The sequence below is a fragment of the Terrapene carolina genome, unplaced genomic scaffold, assembly GCF_002925995.2.
Source record: "Terrapene carolina triunguis isolate 2854851 unplaced genomic scaffold, T_m_triunguis-2.0 Scaffold180, whole genome shotgun sequence".
Lineage (NCBI taxonomy): Eukaryota > Metazoa > Chordata > Testudines > Emydidae > Terrapene > Terrapene triunguis.
Genome location: NW_020664531.1, coordinates 7273719 through 7292172, shown reverse-complemented (window position 1 = coordinate 7292172; position 18454 = coordinate 7273719). Strand labels below are relative to the sequence as shown.

General features: G+C 43.6%; 2 protein-coding genes across 2 annotated transcripts in view; both read right to left on the bottom strand.

Annotated features, from left to right (window-relative positions):
- LOC112117072 (uridine phosphorylase 1) overlaps positions 1-9271 on the bottom strand; it is a 17403-nt gene extending 8132 nt beyond the window's left edge. The window contains exons 1-2 of the mRNA XM_029912071.1: positions 9219-9271; positions 8499-8616 (exon numbers count right to left, since the gene is read on the bottom strand). Of these exons, the coding sequence (XP_029767931.1) occupies positions 8499-8616; positions 9219-9271 (171 nt within the window). The remainder of the gene's footprint in view (positions 1-8498; positions 8617-9218) is intronic.
- A 374-nt stretch (positions 9272-9645) lies between these two features.
- Positions 9646-18454, bottom strand: part of LOC113407024 (uncharacterized protein C7orf57-like) — a 28543-nt gene continuing 19734 nt past the window's right edge. The window contains exon 8 of the mRNA XM_029912070.1: positions 9646-9761. Coding sequence (XP_029767930.1) covers positions 9646-9761 — 116 coding nt within the window. The remainder of the gene's footprint in view (positions 9762-18454) is intronic.

Genomic DNA, 18454 nt, shown 5'->3' with positions numbered 1-18454 from the left:
GTTTTTGTAGATACAGACTAACACGGCTACCCCCTGATACTTAGCATCATGAATGCAGTTCTGGTCCCACAGCGGCCTCTGGCGGGCAAAAAGCAGAACTGCAGCACTGTGACAGAATGTATTTTCTGTGGGGAAAAAATTCTGTGCATGCACAGTGCCACAGAATTCCCCCAGGAGAAGTTCATCACAGCACCCTGCCTGCAGAGCCAGGTTAGGACAGACAGAGTGGGGCACATGGGGCTGCTGGGGGTCATACACTGGGGGTTCAGAATGTTTAGTGGGGGGATTGGGGTACAGGCTCAGGAGCTAGTGGGGTGACAATGTTAAGCCAGGGGCTGAATGGGAGTGGGGGTTCAAGGCCACATGGGACGGGGACTGCAGGGACACATGGGGATGGGGGAGGAGGCTGCAGAAACCCATAGGGATAGGGAGTGCGGAGACAGAGGCAGATGTGCCTGACTGAATGGGAGAGACTTGGGGTCAGTCAAGGTCTGCATGGGGGAGGCTTCCCAACTCCCTAACAATCCTGCCGCTCCCCCCAAAAAAGCACCCATTCCATACTTCTCCCACCTACACCCAACAACCTTCCAGGTTCACTCCCAGGCTCCTTCCCTCTCCCTCAGCTCCTCCATTACCACTGACTCCCCCAAGCCTTTGCATTGCTTCTGGCAGGTGCAGGAAATACAGTTCTGTATTGTAATTTAAATGAATTACTCAACATTCTGTATTAATATGCCTAGTAAGGAATCTATTTGTAAAAAAAAAAAAAAAATACCAGAATCTTTTTTTTTTTTTGTCTGTATTGTTACAGACATACTTGCTGACAGGTATTTTGAAATAAATTACCAAAATTATTGAAACTGGCATGATTATATTGTTATTTTGAGAAATAAAATATTCAGAATTTTGCAGAATTTTAAAATACTGTGCTCAGAATTTTTATTTTTTTTGGTGCAGAATTTCCCCAGGAGTAATACACACATGGGGGGCCAAATGAAGGGTTGTAGAGACAACCTTAATATTGGCATTTTCTAACTTTTGAGTGTTTGACTTTACGACCTTACTATGTTCTTTTAATGCAGTTTGTGTTTGTGTGTGCAATTTCCTAGTTTTTTAAAAAAGCAAACTGAAAAAAACAAATTTCATCATGTGGCATCATGCTGACACCACGTGGTTGATCAGCAAAGTGTAACTTTTAGGCTAGGTCTACACTACCCGCCTGAATCGGCGGGTAGAAATCGACCTCTCGGGGATCGAATTATCGCATCTCGTCGGGACGCGACAATCGATCCCCGAATCGACGCTCTTACTCCACCAGCGGAGGTGGGAGTAAGCACCGTCGACGGGAAGCCGCGGAGGTCGATTTTGCCACCGTCCTTACAGCGGGGTAAGTCGGCTGCGATACGTCGAATTCAGCTACGCTATTCGCGTAGCTGAATTTGCGTATCTTAAATCGACCCCCCCCCCCGTAGTGAAGACCTGCCCTCAGATTCACCACACAGACACATGCCTCTTAAGAGTAATGATAGTAATAGTAGGTTGTCATCTTCTATATGGACCAGCACTAAGTCAGATGAGACATGCATCTTTCCAGTGGGTTTCACAGATATTTGCTGACAGCAGAAGAATAGTGAGACTCTGGAATCTTGAGTTTCATTCCACGCTCTGGAGAGGAATGTTCCCTTTAACGGTCACAGACACTTCTCTCTGTCCCGCCACCCTAATCCAAGTCTGACCCCTCCAACCTGTTCCTCTTCAGTCCTCCCCACCCCTGGCTCTTTGTCCCAGTCCCATTCTTCTTGGCCAGGCAATCCTAGTCTCTCCCTCAGAGCTCCCTGTCCCAGGCTCCTTGTCCAGCCAGTTCCAGTTCCCCCGACCTCAATTCTTTGTCTCCAGTCTTTTTACCCAGCCAGTCCCAGTTCTGCCTTTACACCCCAGCTCCTCATCAGACCTATCTCCCATCCGTCCCCATTCCCCCACCCACTGGTTCCCAGTCTCAGTGTCCTTGTCCAGCCAGTTCCAGTCTCCTCCCTCCCCTTCAGACCTGCTTCCCCCAACCCACCCTGTTTCTGTCACTAGTTCCCACTCCAGTCTCTGAGTTCAACCAGTCCCCATCTCCCCTCCCAGCCAGTATCAGTCTCCCCAAGCTCCTTGATCCAATCTACTCCTTTCCTTCCCCTCCCAGTGCCCCCTAATTCTGCTCTCAACCTCTCTGCATTAAAGTCATGTGGCTTCCCCCTTCATACTGCCTGGACACCTGATAGGGGGGTGGCGAGTCATTGAAAGCATAAGAGACACAGGATCCCTGCTTTCAATTCAGGTGCCCAGCCATGTGGGGATGGTGCATGCCCAGTCCAGACACATGTATGAGCTCTGAGGGGAGGGAGCAGGGCCAGCTCCAGGCACCAGAGCAGCAAGCAGGTGCTTGGGGTGGCCAACGGAAAGGGGTGGCATGTCTGGCTCTTCGGCGGCAATTCGGCGGCGGGTCCCTCGGTCCCTCTCGGAGGGAAGGACCTGCCGCCGAATTGCCACCGAAGAATGAAGTGGCAGCGGTAGAGCTGCCGCCGATCGCGATCACGGCTTTTTTTTTTTCTTCCCTGCCACTTGGGGCGGCAAAAACTCTGGAGCCGGCCCTGGGAGGGAGCATGCTCAGTGAGCACAGAATCTTTGGAGAATTTAGCAGCAAAATTCTATGACATCTCTACTGAGCGTATGTGAACTGTGAAGTTTCAAAGACTGACAACTTGGTCAAATTTGAGCAGATTTTAGGGGATCATCAAAAGATACATCCCTGACACCCAGACCTCCCCATGCAAAATTTCAAGTCCCTGCTCCAAAGCATGGAGGTGCTAAAGCTTCTCAAAGAAGAAGTTGACAGAATGTTAACATTGCAAGCCAGTGTATTTTCCTACCAGCCTGCATGGAAAATTTCAGCCCTAACGGTTGAAGTTTGAAAGTTATAAGGAGCTGAAAATGGGATTGTATAATGTCTCGTGTTAGGCAATCTTAGTAATAGGGAGTGCTACCAGCCCTGCCTAAAATAATTTAATATTAAGTATTGAAACTGGTTGTGGAGCCAAGGCTAGGGAGGAGGTGAGGATGGGGTTGTGGCAGGCAGGTACAATGTGCACCACACCCTCCTGCCACATGAAGAAACTGCAGCAAAGTTCGTATTATATTTTGACATGATCTTCGCTGTGCGTCAGCTACAGGAGAAATGTCAAGAGCAGAATCGTGAACTCTATACAACTTTTGTGGACCTCACGAAAGCATTTGACTCTGTCAGTCGCCAGGGCCTGTGGAGGATCATGTCGAAATTTGGCTGTCCAGACAGATTTATACGAATGGTACGTCAATTTCATCACGGTATGATGGCTCGTGTCCTGGATGACGGTGAAACATCTGAGGCCTTCCCAGTCACCAACGTCAAGCAAGGGTGTGTTTTAGCACTTTGTTCAGCATGATATTCTCTGTCACTTTGACTGAAGCCTTTCAACACTGCACTGAAGGAGTAGGCCTGAAGTATAGAACTGATGGGAAACTATTCAATCTGAGGCGACTGCGTGCCATCACCAAGGTGAAGGAAACTGTACTTCGAGACTTTCTCTTTGCCGATGATTGTGTTCTGAATGCTAGTACAGAGCCGGAAATGCAAGCCAGTATGGACAAGTTTTCAACTGCATGCAACAACTTCGGTCTCACCATTAACATCAAGAAGACTGAGGTCATGCACCAGCCAGCTCCCCACGCCCCAGAACCGTCCATCACTGTAAATGGACAGAGACTTCAGACAGTGGACTACTTCACGTACCTGGGCAGTACCCTTTCCCGAGCAGTGTCAATCGATGATGAAGTAAACTGCAGAATTGCTAAAGCCAGCTCTGCATTTGGCCGATTGTGCTCCAACGTTTGGGAACATTGAGGGATCAGCCTACCAACGAAGCTGAAGGTCTACCGAGCAGTGGTGCTTTCAACTCTGCTGTACGCCTGTGAGACGTGGACTGTCTATCGGAGTCATGCACAAAGGCTCAATCACTTCCACATTTCCTGTCTGTGAAAGCTTCTAAAAATCAGATGGCAGAACAAAGTGCCCGATACTGATGTCCTTACTAGAGCCAGTCTGCCGTCAGTTCACACATTGCTGATGAGAGCCCAGACCAGGTGGGCTGGACATGTCGTGAGAATGTCAGACGAACGCATTCCTAAACAGCTCTTCTACGGAGAACTCACTCAGGGAAAGCGCTCCCATGGAGGACAAAAGAAGCAGTTCAAGGACACGCTGAAGACCTCTTTGAAGTCTTTCGAGATCAACACCGCCACATGGGAAACCTTCGCACTGAACCGTCCAGCATGGCACAGCCTCATTCACACAGGCAGTAATACCTCTGAGGCGAGGCGTATTGCTGAGGCTGAAAAAAACCGTGACCTGCGCAAGTCCAGAGCTGCTCGTACATCATCGACAGTGCCATTACATGTCTACCCGATGTGTGACAGGACGTTCCACGCCCGAATCGGACTGATCAGTCATCTTCGGACGCACAGAGCCCGGTCATCGAAAGAATGAGTTGTTGAGGTCTTCATCGATAAGGATGGACGAACATCAAGATATTTTGACCAGCCCTCCCACCTTCTTGAGGATTTCAGGGGCAGTCCCAGTGGGAATCCCAAGCAGAGTGGATCCATTGGAGCCATGCACCCAGACCGTAGTGGGAGGAAAGCAATGACAGAATCTAAGTAGGAGCTGGTGAGATTGGTGACAACACAAACGGGGATCTGAAAGAGGAGATGAGAGAGACAACGGGGAAGAAGTGGAAATCAGAGACAACACAGTAGGGGGGAAAATACAGAAGCGATAAGAGAAAACAGAGAAAAGTGTAAAAACGAACAGAAAGGGAAGAAAAGACACAAATAAAGTCAGGTTGTTCAGGGTGGTAGCCATGTTAGTCTGTATCAGCAAAAACAATGAGGAGTCCTTGTGGCACCTGAGAGACTAGCCTCTAAGGTGCCATGAGTACTCTTCATTGTTTTTTTTTAAATAAAGACTGATAAACCATTTGTCTAGAAACAGCTCCTCTGACTAGTTAGTGAAAAGAGATGGCGCATCCAGCCTTGACTGAGGAATTAGACTATGCCAAGAGCAATGGGGAAAAATCAGATCCATGACACTTTATGATATCCTCACATTAAGTTGAATGCAGACTGGATAGAGGAAAATTATATATGCAACTTCTGTATTAGGCCATGGAAACTTTACAGAAGTCAGCTTACAAGTGAAGCCATAGCAGGCTGGAAACTCTAACTATTAGCCAGAAACTGGTGTAGACTCTTGGTGTACACCTCAAAGTGCTTTGTGATTAGGGTTGCAATTTTGGTTGGACGAATTCCTAGAGATTTCATCACATGACATAATCTTTAATTAAAGATTAATCTTTAATTCCTGGCAACTCCAGGCCAATCCCGGAGGGTTGGCAACCCTATTTATGACACACGAGGCCAAAGGCCCAGTGCCTTCTGCACCCAGAATCATGAATTAATAGCTTAGGCTTTGTCTACACTTGAAAGTTATATCAGCATAGTTACGTCAGTCAGGGGTATGAAAAAACCACAGCTCTGACCAATGTAGCTATGCCGAAATAACATCCAGTGTAGATGTAGCTATGTGGACAGAACAATGCTTCTGTTGAGGTAGCTATCATCGTTCAGGGAGGTGGTGTTCCTACAATGACAGAAAAAAAACGTTCAGTCACTGTAGGCTGTGTTTACTCTAGAGGGTTATGCTGGTATAGTCTCCGCAGCGTACACATACCCTCAGTAATGCATACCCTGGAGTGGCTCATTTCTGTTGGGAATATGGCTTAGTAAATTTAGGTTTAGTCTTTAAAAAACGACAAATCAATTTTATGGAGGTTTTTGTAACATATCCTTCCAGTAGGGAAATTAGTTCCCAGTGAAAAAATTGGAGAAAATAGGGAAAAGTTATAAACATTTTTCCCCTAACAATTTGAATATATGAATAGTTTAATTTTTTTCCTGACAATTTCTCTCTAAGATTCCCTGGGCTATGTAGTCCCCTTCTCCCCATCCCATCCTCTACAGAGAGGCAGATCTGTGAGGTTGTGGGAAGGGGCTGAAGGAGGAAAAGTGTCAGTTTTAACCAGTAGTATAGTCAAGGATAAACAGAGTTGCCCATTTCTCATTTGGGAAATATGGAGTTTAGTTTAGGTTAGCTTACCTACTTCTTTTTTTACTTCTACACCACTGTTTTAAACTGACCCATCCCACACAATGTGACAAATCGCCCTTTCAAAATCAATTCACTAAATGTTCATTAAGCAACAGTTGGCTTTAACAAGAGAATATGGCTGAAAAAGCAGATTGGCATTTTGGGCAGTTTAGCAATGCCCTCTCCCAACATCTCACTGGTCCTAACTGTCCCCAGAGAGTACTTGGGTTACCTTTGTTCCCCTACTTATCCCTCCCCCTATTTAACAAACTTGGTGTAGGGATGATGAGGTCACAGCCATGCCATAGAGAGTGCTGATGAACAGCTATGACATCATCAGAAAGGCCCAGCTGGCCCTGCAGATTGTGGCTTTGGACAATCAGTGTCCCCAGACCAATACTCCACAGTATCATTCAGAACTATTTCTGCCAGATTATGTGGGACTTAACCTCTTTGTACCAATGATACAGAGCAATTACTTGACTATCGTGATATTTGCTGGAGTCACTACAAGATTCAAATAGGATGTGTTTTAGAATCATTCAACAGTTTGTTTTTGCACATGCAGAAAACACTTTCTTTTTATTTGGATACCAGCCCTTTTGTGATAAAAGCGCAACCCAAGACATAATGAAGTAAACTGTAATACACTAAAATCTCTCTCTCTCTCTCTCTCTGTATCTATCTATCTATCTATATATATTAGGGCTGTCGATTAATCGCAGTTAACTCACGTGATTAACTCAAAAAAATTAATCGTGATTAAAAAAATTTATCACAATTAATTGCAGTTTTAATAGCACTGTTAAACAATAGAATACCAATTGAAATGTATTAAATATTTTGGATGTTTTTCTACATTTGCATATATATTGTATTCTGTCTTGTAATTGAAATCAAAATGTGTATATTATTTTTGATTATAAATATTTGCACTGTAAAAATGATAAACAAAAGAAATAGTATTTTTCAATTCACCTCATACAAGTACTGTAGTGCAAGCTCTTTGTCGTGAAAGTGCAACTTGCAAATGTAGATTGTTTTGTTTTTGAGTGCAGTTATGTAAAAAAAAAAATGTAAATCTTCAGAGCCTACAAGTCCACTCAGTCCTACTTCTTGTTCAGACAATCGCTGAGACAAACAAGTTTGTTTACATTTACAGGCAATAATGTTGCCCTCTTCTTATTTTCAATGTCACCAGAAAGTGAGAACAGGCATTTAGATGGCACTTTTGTAGCCAGCATTGCAAAGTATTTACGTGCCAGATATGCTAAACATTTGTATGCCCCTTCGTCATGTGTTGTAATTGAAATCAATATATTTGAAAATGTAGAAAATATCCAAAAATAAATGGCATTCTATTATTAACAGTACGATTAATCCTGCGATTAATGGTTTTAATCACAGGATTAATATTAGGGCTGTCAAGCTATTAAAAAAATTAATTGATTAATCTCTCATTTAAAAAAAAACACGCGATTAATCACACTGTTAAACAATAATAGAATTCAATTTATTTAAATATTTTTGAAAAATACTATTTCTTTTATTTATAATTTTTACAGTGCAAATATTTGTAATAAAAAATAATATACACTTTGATTTCAATTACAACACAGAATAGAATATATATGAAAATCTAGAAAAACATCCAAAATAGTTAATACATTTCAATTGGTATTCTATTGTTTAACAGTGGGATTAAAACTGTGATTAATCACGATTAATTTTTTTGAGTTACTTGTGTGAGTTAACTGTGATTAATCAACAGCCCTAATATAAATATATACACAGGGCCAGCTCCAGGCACCAGCCTGGCAAGCAGGTGCTTGGGGCGGCCACTCTGGAGGGGGGCGGCACGTCCAGCTATTCGGCGGCAATTCGGCGGCCGGTCCCTCACTCCTGCTCAGAGCGAAGGACCTCCCACCGAATTGCCGCCGCAGATTGCGATCGCGGCTTTTTTTTTTTTTTTTTTAGCTGCTTAGGGCGGCCAAAACCCTGGAGCCGGCCCTGTATGTGTATGTGTATGTGTATATATATAAAAATCCACAAATATTGTCAAATTCACAAGGCCTGTTCCAACAGCATTGTCTGCATGATTGGCTTTAAAATTGTTTCCCCTCTCTCCCTCTGTCTGCATTTTGTCCTTATAGGGCCACACCCCTGTAATCAGATGCATACAGATGGACCCCTGCACCCACAGACACCTAGGGCCTTGGGCTCCAATCTTGCAAACACTTATGTATATCATTAACTTTACTACAACAAGCAGTACCATGAGTTTATGATAGTAAAGTTTTTGCAGGATTGAAGCATTACGTAGTAAACTCTTCAGAGCAGAGAACTTTTCCTCTTGTATCTGTGTAAAGTGCCTCCCACATTTTAGGTGCCAGCTAAGTAAATAAAAATATCTGAGGGCTAACCATTAATCTTTGACACTCATTTTCTTATACCAACATAAATCTAAAGAAAGAATGAGATAAGTGGATTGAAATATTTGTTCAAAATTCCAAAATACATGGGATGAAATTCTGGCACTATTCAAGTCAATGGTAAAGCTCCCATTGACTTCAGTTGAACCAGGATTTCATGCACAGGCCTAGTCTACACTTGATTTTTCAGTATAAGTATACTGGTATAGCTATTCTGGCAAACCCTTCTAATTTAGACACAACTTATATTATACAACAAGAGTGCTGTTGTCTGAACTAAATAAAACTATACCTGCCAACTCACTTTTTTGCCAGTATAACTGAGTCCTCACTAATGCTTTTCCCAGGACAAAAATATTGGAAAGAAATCACATGCCTAACTGATATTACAATAGCAGCGAAAGTTTTGAGCTTAGACCTGGCCACAGTCCACATATGTTCTGTAGAGTTCTACTATTTAAAAAATTAGGTTGTGAAATGAAAAACATGCTATTTGGGAGGAGTTAAAAGTGGTACGTTTATATAAATTCAAAGTAGATATTGAAATTAGTTTTGGTTCTTACTTTGATGACTGTTCATCCTCAGTCTTCTTCTCAGCTGTTACACCAGGTGCCATTCTATACAGATAGACCTGAAGGAAGAAAACAGTGTATGGTACTTCAGTGACAAAATAAGGCCTTGATCCTCCAAAGATCTACACGTATGCTTAATTTTACACACTGCGTAGTCCCATTTTAAAATTAGTTTAATTAACTGTAACACAGATGTTGCATCTAGTCTATATAGGCATTAATCTTAACTCCAAAAAATTAAATAAAAACATTAATAATAAGTTCCACACATAATACAGCCCCTTCAAAAATTGTGAAATTTCAACAATGTGACCATCTGACCATTAGATTTTTTTTAAATATGCATTTACCCAAAATTAATATGGACAGTTTTACAGCTGATGCCAGTGGATTAAATATCCCTGCATCAGAACTTGAACTACACAAAGACATTTTTGTCATTCTTATGCAAAATAGAATTGACACATTCTGTATGACTAAGACAAATTATAAAATGTCGTAAAGGAAGTTCTGCATCATTGCTGAGCCCAAATCCTGTAAGTAAAAAATACATGGGAAGTGAACACTATTGAGTCAAATCTCTTCCTTAAAGAAACACTCAACCTAATGACTGCAATAGAAGGAAAGAGTCAGATTTTGCAACAAAATTACAAAATAAATTATTTCCGAGAAAGAAACAGAGAAGATCTGATGAAAAAAGCCTGAATATTTACATGTGGAAAAAGAGAAGTGTGTTGCCCCTTTTTGACTCCAGTGGCTAGTGAAAAGTTTGGGGGCCTGGGGATGTTCCAGCTGGAAGTAGAAATTGATGGAGTCCAGTATTTTTCTTCGATGCAGTCTGTTTACTAACAAGGAATGAGCAAAGTCCTGTGTCTCTGAATATGGAAGGAACCAAGAACAAAAGGAGCAATTTCTTAGGGCTGGTCCACACTGGGGCGGGGGATCGATCTAGGAAATGCAACTTCAGCTACGAGAATAGCGTAGCTGAAGTCGACGTTTCCTAGATCGAACTAAGTTTACTTACTGCGGGTCCACGCGGCGCAGGCAAGCTCCCCCGTCGACAGCGCTTCCTCCTCTCGGCGAGCAGGAGTTCCGCAGTCGACGGGGGAACACTTCTGGGATCGATTTATCACATCCAGATGAGACGCGATAAATCGATCCCAGAAGATCGATCTCTACCCACCGAATCGGGCGGGTAGTGTGGACCTACACTATGGACCTTACAATGACACAGATGTACCGCTGCAGCTGTGCCGCTGTAAGGTCTCCTGAGTAACTGCTTTATGCTGGTGGGAGAGAGCTCTCCTGTCAACATAATCAAACCGCCCCCCAATGAGTGGTGTAGCTGTGTCGGCGGCAGAGCATCTCCTGCTGACATAACACTGCCCACACGGGTGCTTTTGTCAGTGAAACTTTCAGTTGGGGGGGGGGTGTTCTTTTTGCACCCCTGACCGATAAAAGCTTTGCCAACAAAAGTACTAGTGTAGACAAAGCCTTAGTCTCCATCCCCACGCGTCGTGAGCCAACACCAGACCCAAAAGTGCTCTCTCTAGCTTTTTTCCAGGGTCACACTGTGATTAGAGGCTCGGAGCTCCTAATTGGCTTTCTTGCCTCTCCCTCTCTCTGTCCTCAGTTTGTATGTGATCTCTACCCACACACACACACACACACAGACGCCCCTCTGTCCTCAGTTTGTGTGTGATCTCTCTCTACACACACACACACAACCTACCCATAATAATATTCAGACAAAAGTTCCTGTGCAGGTTCACATAGGGCAGGTTGTTTTAGGTGGGGGCTTATGCTCACAGTTATGTTAACTGGGGTTTTAACTCAACTTATAACAGGTTTCACCCCGCTCATAACAAGTTACTGAGTATTGGAAATGTGCTGATGCTTACAGGAAGGGTTTTTCCTTTATTTAGGGTAATCAGCTTTATCAAAAGAAACTATATTAAATGTATAGAGACATTGCAGTAAACTATAAAAGTACTGGGTCAAATTTCATCACCAGTTACACTGGTCCAACTCCATGGACTTGCCTCTGTGATTATAGTCAGGCATCATTACAAGTACTTAATAGAGGTCGAACATAATTGTTAAATGGGTTAATGTTTGCATAAAATCATGCTACAATTCTTAGGCAATTATTGATCCAAGTATGTGAGAGAACTGGAATTATATTATTTCCAATAATAAGAATGTATAATTGTATAACTAATATACAGGCTGCATTTGATCCCAGATGGAGAAGGAGTCTTTCACATCCTGTTTAGTGCCTAAACTGATGAATGATTAAATGATTTTTGAAGTAAATTTTCAACTATTTAAATTATTTTCAGGACTTTTAATTTTGGAGCTTTAATCCTCTTTACTAAGGAATCAATATTCACTTCAATACGCTAGTGTGTTATAGATCGCTAGATACATAGATTAATAAAATCTACTAAAATAGAAAACATTACTTAAAAGAAAAATTTCATTTATGATAGCCATGGAAACTATTTTAACAATCTTCCTTTTCTATGATACCAGTGATGTTAGATAGGTGTTAAGAAATTATTGTTTTCTGAAGAAGGTACACAGTATATAGTACAAAACAGGTGCAAATTTCAAACCTAGAAGTAGATTCCCTATTTTAATCAGTGTTCAGATCTGATGATTACTATTTTACAACTATGCAAAGCCCATAATTTTTACTGTGGCTTTCTTTGATTAATGTCTTACTAGTATTTTTTTAAAGTAGGAGCTAATACTCAGGTTCTGATCCATCTCCTATTAAACTCATTGGAATGACTCCTGCTGACATTAACAGGAGTTGGTTAGGCCCTCAATTTGCAGTATGAGCATATTTTTCCTCATCCTTAAGTGATTGCTTCCATTATATAGCACTTCTGCAGAAGGCTTTCCCTTCATATTGTATGCATACTTATATATCACTCATATAATGACAGTTCAGTATGGGTTTCTTCACGTGTATAAGGAGGAACCTGTAGCTGATCTGTTAGTCTAATTGTGAAACATGGGTGTACTTTGCTCCAAAGAAAAACTACCTCCCGGGCCAAACATCTGACCCCATAAAGCTCTCTACCAGTACCAGCAAAAATTCTGGCATTTCATAAAAGAACAGTACAATGCTGTTGGTTTTAAGATTCATTTCCTCATCAGCAAGGCGAGGAACATAAGAACGGCCATACTGGGTCAGACCAAAGGTCCATCTAGCCCAGTATACTGTCTACCGACAGTGACCAATGCCAGGTGCCCCAGAGGGAGTGAACCTAACAGGTAATGATCAAGTGATCTCTCTTCTGCCATCCATCTCCACCCTCTGACAAACAGAGTCTAGGGACACCATTCCTTACCCATCGTGGCTAATAGCCATTAATGGACTTAACCTCCATGAATTTATCCAGTTCTCTTTTAAATGCTGTTATAGTCAAGAAAGACAAATAAATGAAATCCCAGTTCCCACAAAGGGCTTCCAGTACTGGAATTTTAACTAGAAATGCGTATATTGGGCACAATAGCAATCGACACACTACGCATCTCTCTGCACAGTTAAAGGAGGGCATTGCTTGGCTTCAGTTGCATCAGCTGTAACCTACCTTGCTGGGAAGGAGAAGCTGAACTCCAGCGGCTGCCCAATTCCAGTCGCTCTCAATAGTATTTGAATGGCACAAGCTGTTGCACTGGTTTTCAAGCTGGAAACGAAACAGGGGAGTCAGGTCTCTGGCAGAGGAGGGAAGAGATGGGTGCTGCTGCTGCTGCTGCTGGACCAAGCTCCGCTACTAGGGAGCGGCAGGAAGTGTGCTAGCAGCATGCCCTTAGCAACGGCACGGATACTTTACACTCCTCCCTCGCTCCGGTTCCAGGAAACCTAGCGCCGTAAGCACCTTGCTCTGTGCCCTCAGTGCCCCTTCCTGGCATCGCCCAGCCCCGCCGCCGCTCGGGCTCCTCCCGTCCTTCTGGCCCCGGGAAGGGCACGTAGCCCCGCCCCAGCGCTGCTGCAGCGGCTCTGCCTGGCCCCCTCTCGCAGCCTGCGCCGTGTGGAGAAGGGCAGGAGAAGGGTCGCTCACCTGCGGCAGGTGAGGGATGCGGCTGCTGCTGCTGCGGTGCCTCTCGGGTCGGTACCGGCTGGGGGCTCTGGTCTCCCTGCGTTCCCGTCCCCGCTGCCTTCTCCGCCTGGTGCTGCTGCTGCTGGGCTGGCTGTTCCCACCGCCACCGTGCTGCTGCCGTGGGACAATGCACGGAGGCGCGGCGGTGTCTGGGGAGAGGCGGGGCCCTTCCTGGCCCTGCGCGTCGGGATGAGTTGTCTGTTTCTCCAGCCCAGGCTGAGCAATGCTGGAAAAGCCGGGCCGGAGACTGTGATTGTGACAGGGGGGGAGGGTTTCAGCCTGTGGTTTCCCAGGATGTGTCTGTGACGTGTGTGTATGCAACAAAGGGTGTGTGTGAGTGTGTGTGTACAGCAGGATAGTTGTGTGTTGTAACTGTCTGTAACAAGATGTTTGTGCAAGTAACTGTGGGTAACGGCAATGTATGTGTGTGTGTCTGTATGGACTAGGGAGTGTTAATTACGTGTGTGATAAGATGGGTATATAGTCAATTTATTGTGTATCAGGAAGTATGTGTGTTTACAAGTGTGTATAATTGTGTGTTTAAAACTGTACATACCCCAATACACACACAATCACACAAGTGTAACAAATTGTGTGTATTTGGCCTTGTGTATATTAGGACATGTTTAACTGTAAGGGGAATTGGATGTATGTGACTGTGTGCGCACAATGGAATGTGTGTTTACTTTTGTTTCAGACCAGGTGGGGGAGGTAATATATTTTATTGGACCAACTTCTGTTATTCTGTTGTTGATCCAGTAAAAGATATTACAGCCCCTAGCGTATCTCTCTAATATGCTGGGACAGACATGTCTAAAACATAAAATGATGCAGTGTTGTTGAACAGGATGTGTAGATGTGTGTGTACCATTCAAATGTGCACAGTATGTGTATACAGTAGCACAAATTCAGGTCCCTTTGAAGTCAGTGGGGGATTTGCCATGTAACCAATATTTTTCAATGGGATCAGGCTCTGAGCCAGCATGTATGTGTATGGAGTGAGTGTAAGCATACATGTCAATTTCTTTCTAGAGTTTGCATATAATGTATAAACTAGATTTGATGGCATATGTACCACCATGTGTCTAAACAATTTGACCTTGATCCACAAAGGGACTTAGTCATTGCAACACTGAACATAATGGCACCTTTTAGACACCTAAAAAATCACAGAAACAACACTGCAATACACAGAACCTGAGTTAGTTGCTCAGGTTCCCTATGCAATGAATGGGGAGAGATAGGAAAGCAATCCACAAAAGCTAGCATTCTTAGAGGGAAGCTGCTTAATCTAGCCAATCCCTCCCTGCTTTGGCAAAAAAGCGGAAATGTTATTAATAGGAAACAAAGGAGGTGAACCAAGATAATTTAAAACATTAGCAATCTTAATCCATATTGACCCAAGTATGGTAGGAGAATGAGTTGTTTAAAAGACACATATATCAGATTTGGAAATAATTGGAGGGGGCGGGAATCAGTTTTTCCCTTTAAAATGGTGAATTGTTTAATTTCCAAGCAATGTTGTGTTGCATATCACCACAGAATCAGATTTTCAACTCTCGGGAATATGTTTAGATAAGCATTGAGGCACTCCCCATGGTGATGAGCACCATAAAAATATCTATAAATAGGTTGCATCTATAAACTGGATGTCAGATTTGATATTTGGGAAAATGGAACAATGAGGAGTGCAGTTGAGTCTCTCTACAAATAAGATTTTTGTAGGATTGATTTTATTTAATTGAATGGTTCTTGCTCACTTACCATTGGCATTGCTCCAGAATCATTTCCTTTAATACTTGTGTTCTTGCAGACAGGAAGATCAGGATTTCCCTAAACATACTTCTCTTATTAATTGATTGGCACAGCAGGAAAGTGGGTGAGAAGAAAAAAATTCCGATCGCTCCTGCTGTCTCCAAGTTTTGCTTCCTTCCTAGACTTTGTCTTATTAAGAACTGAGTCAGTCACAGACATGCCTAAGTTCTAGGGTGACCAGATGTCCCGATTTTATAGGGACAGTTCCGATTTTGGGGGCTTTTTCTTATATAGGCACCCAATACCCCTCACACCATGTCCCGATTTTTAACACTTGCCCTCTGGTCACCCTGCTAAGATCACTGCAGGGTATGTCTACACTGCACCTGAGAGCGAGCCTCTCCCCCGCCCCCATGTAGACTGACTTGCACTAGTGGGGCTTGGCTTGAGCTAGCCCATTCAAAATAGCAGTATGAACCTTGGGGCTTGGGCTCTCAAGCCTACAGGGAACAAGCTGCAACTGGAGTCACAACATCCACTCAGATATTCAGGGGTGGCACCAGCCTCTTCCCGGGGGTGGGGGGGTGGGGCTGAGATGGGCCAGACAGAAAATTCAGGGGGGGCTGTGCTCCCCCCACCATGAGACTTCACCCCCTCCATGGCCCCACCCCCTTCATGGCCCTTCCCCCTGCCCAGGTCAGAGGCTGGAAGCTGGAGTGAGGCAGTGCAGGGTGCTGGCTGCTCACAGCTGGTAAGACCTGCCTGGGTAGGGGGACCCAGGTTCAGGGCCAGCAGAGCCCTTGGGAATCAGCGACCATGGGGAGAGGGCCCAGTAGCCTGGGCCAGAGTGGGTCAGTCCACGCCACTGTGGGGAGTCCTGGACCCTGGGCAATGCACCCTGGCAGGCGGGGACACAGACTGAGGGCTGCTCTCAGGGACCCCAGCCTCCCGCCCGGGCATACTTCTCCGTTGCTGCTGGAGGTGTGCGCCCAGCCAGCAGCTGCCACTCTCTCTGCTCTGCCTTCAGAGTTGGGCAGCTGCAGAACAGCAGCTGCTACGGGGTGGCTATGGAGGGGTTAATGAAAATTTTGGGGTGACTATAGCTCTCAGTAGCCTCCCTCAGTGCTGCCCTGCTGATATTTTTAGCATGCTGACTTGAGCACTGCTAGCACAAGTCTATCTACTTGGGCTGGGAGGCGTGCTCCAAGTTGCAGTGTAGACATAGGCTAAAGGAAATTGACCACCACTATTGGGCTTCTTCGTAAATATCACAACTCAGGACTAAGGAATCCCACAGCCTCCCTCAGGGAAGACATACTGAAGATGTGGGAGCTTCTTAGCTTCCTTAAATGCCCCCTCGGAGTTGTAGATAAGAAGCAAGCTACTGCCAAGCAGTCTCTTACTGAAGTTAATTCCTTTGGTAAACCCCATATGACCCATGTGAATAGAGCATCCAGTGTCCAGAACTAACAGAACTGTATATTGGTGGGCAGTTTCACCAGCCAGAGAAGGGATGCAAATACCATGCCCAAGTCTTTTTAAAGCCTTTGTCCCAGGGCATGATTTATTGTTTGAAACAAAGGGCTTAAACAGCACCATAATAAAACAACACAATTAAGGGATTGTCTTCACTGCAAAGTTAACTTGAGTGTTGCCCCTAATTTGAGTCCCATCCACACACACAGACAAACTCTGAACTGGAGGATGTTTAATCTAAAGCTCAAGTTATCACAGCTCATCAGTGGCTAACATGACCACTCTGCAATGTGGACACAAGCTAACTTCACTCTAGTGCCTCTAGGCCTCCAATTCCTTCCCACAATTCCTACCATCTGCCCAGAAAGGACAGACATTCTCCCACAATTTCCTGGGAAAGAATTCATAAAGTGGCTCCGCTTACTGCAGTGCAAAGAACCATGGGACAACCCCCCAGAAACACTAGCAGCACACACAAGGGGGTGCAGCACCAGTGTGAACACAACAGCTTGTGTATTATTTTGCAATGTAGCTATTCTCACTTGAGCCAGGCAACTGGAGCATAGGTACTTCAGTTAACTGCAACAAAGAGAAACTCTGACAAATGCTGACTATACGCCCCAGAGGCACAGCCTCCCTCCACCTGCCAAAAAAAAAAAAAAAAAAGAGAAAACACACCCTTCTGCTTAGCTTTCTTTTCCTTATATACCCCACCCAGTTACATGATAGGCTGGGATCTTGTAAACCTTTGAAGGCTGCTGCTTCACTTTGTCACCAGGACATTCAGATAGGAATTCTCAGGCACATAAAGAGGTCAAATAGCTCTCCAGGCTACTTTCTACTGGAAACTAATGAAAGGTTAGAAAAATATGCACTTAGTAGAACCAAATGGAGGAATATATTCAATTTACAATTCTTTCTTTACCTAAAGATGTGAGCTTAAAAGGTTAATTAGAAAGTATTCTTTAACATTATAATTTGAAAGATCTAGCTAAAAAGATATCCTTAAAGCTCATTTATTCTTCAACTACAATACTGCCTGCTATTCTGTTCTGTATTTAGTATTCTGTATAATATCAGGTTGTGACTCAATGTAAGCCCTTTGGGGCTGGGAACCAGTTACTTGATTGCCACAGTTCACCAACTGAACAAGTCTGTGTACACCAGTAGTGCAATAAGAATATGTATTTTGGTAGAAATTAAACAGTTAACTGTAATATGCATATTATACTTACAATCTAGGTATTAAAAGGGTGTTACATTCTTAAAATAAATACTAATTATACAACAGTATTTTGCAGAAAAAAATAGCTGCTGCATTACCTGGAGAAGGAACAGGGGCTTTTCTTTGAGGTGTTGGAAGAAAATGTAGGGTACTGAAAACAAATATATTTTATTCAGTCATCCAGTGTAAAATAGTGAGGATGTGGATTCAGGAGATTTCCCTGTGTTCCTACAGACTTTCTGTGTGACCTAAGCACTTAGACCCATATCTAAGACCCAAATTGCAAAGGAGTATAAGCTAAAAAAAATCAAATCAATAATGTGATCGCTATTGAGAAAATACACAATATATTTAAAGTAAAAGCAATGTAAGAATCATCGGGATACCAAAGACAGAAGTGAAAAATTGTAAAAGACACAAAAATAAACAAGAAAAAAGTTCCCAAGTATTTAAAGAACAAGAGGTCAGTGAGAGAGACTTCAGGCCCCTTGTGACACTATTGGGAAAACATGACAGATGTTGCTGAGAAGCTAAATGTTTTCTTTACCTCAATAAGGAAAATGATAAAAATGTGCTAGGAGTGGAGATATATATATTTCCCAGGGGCAGGAAGTTTGGGGCCCAATCCTGCACTCTTCACTGAGGAAAAACTCTCA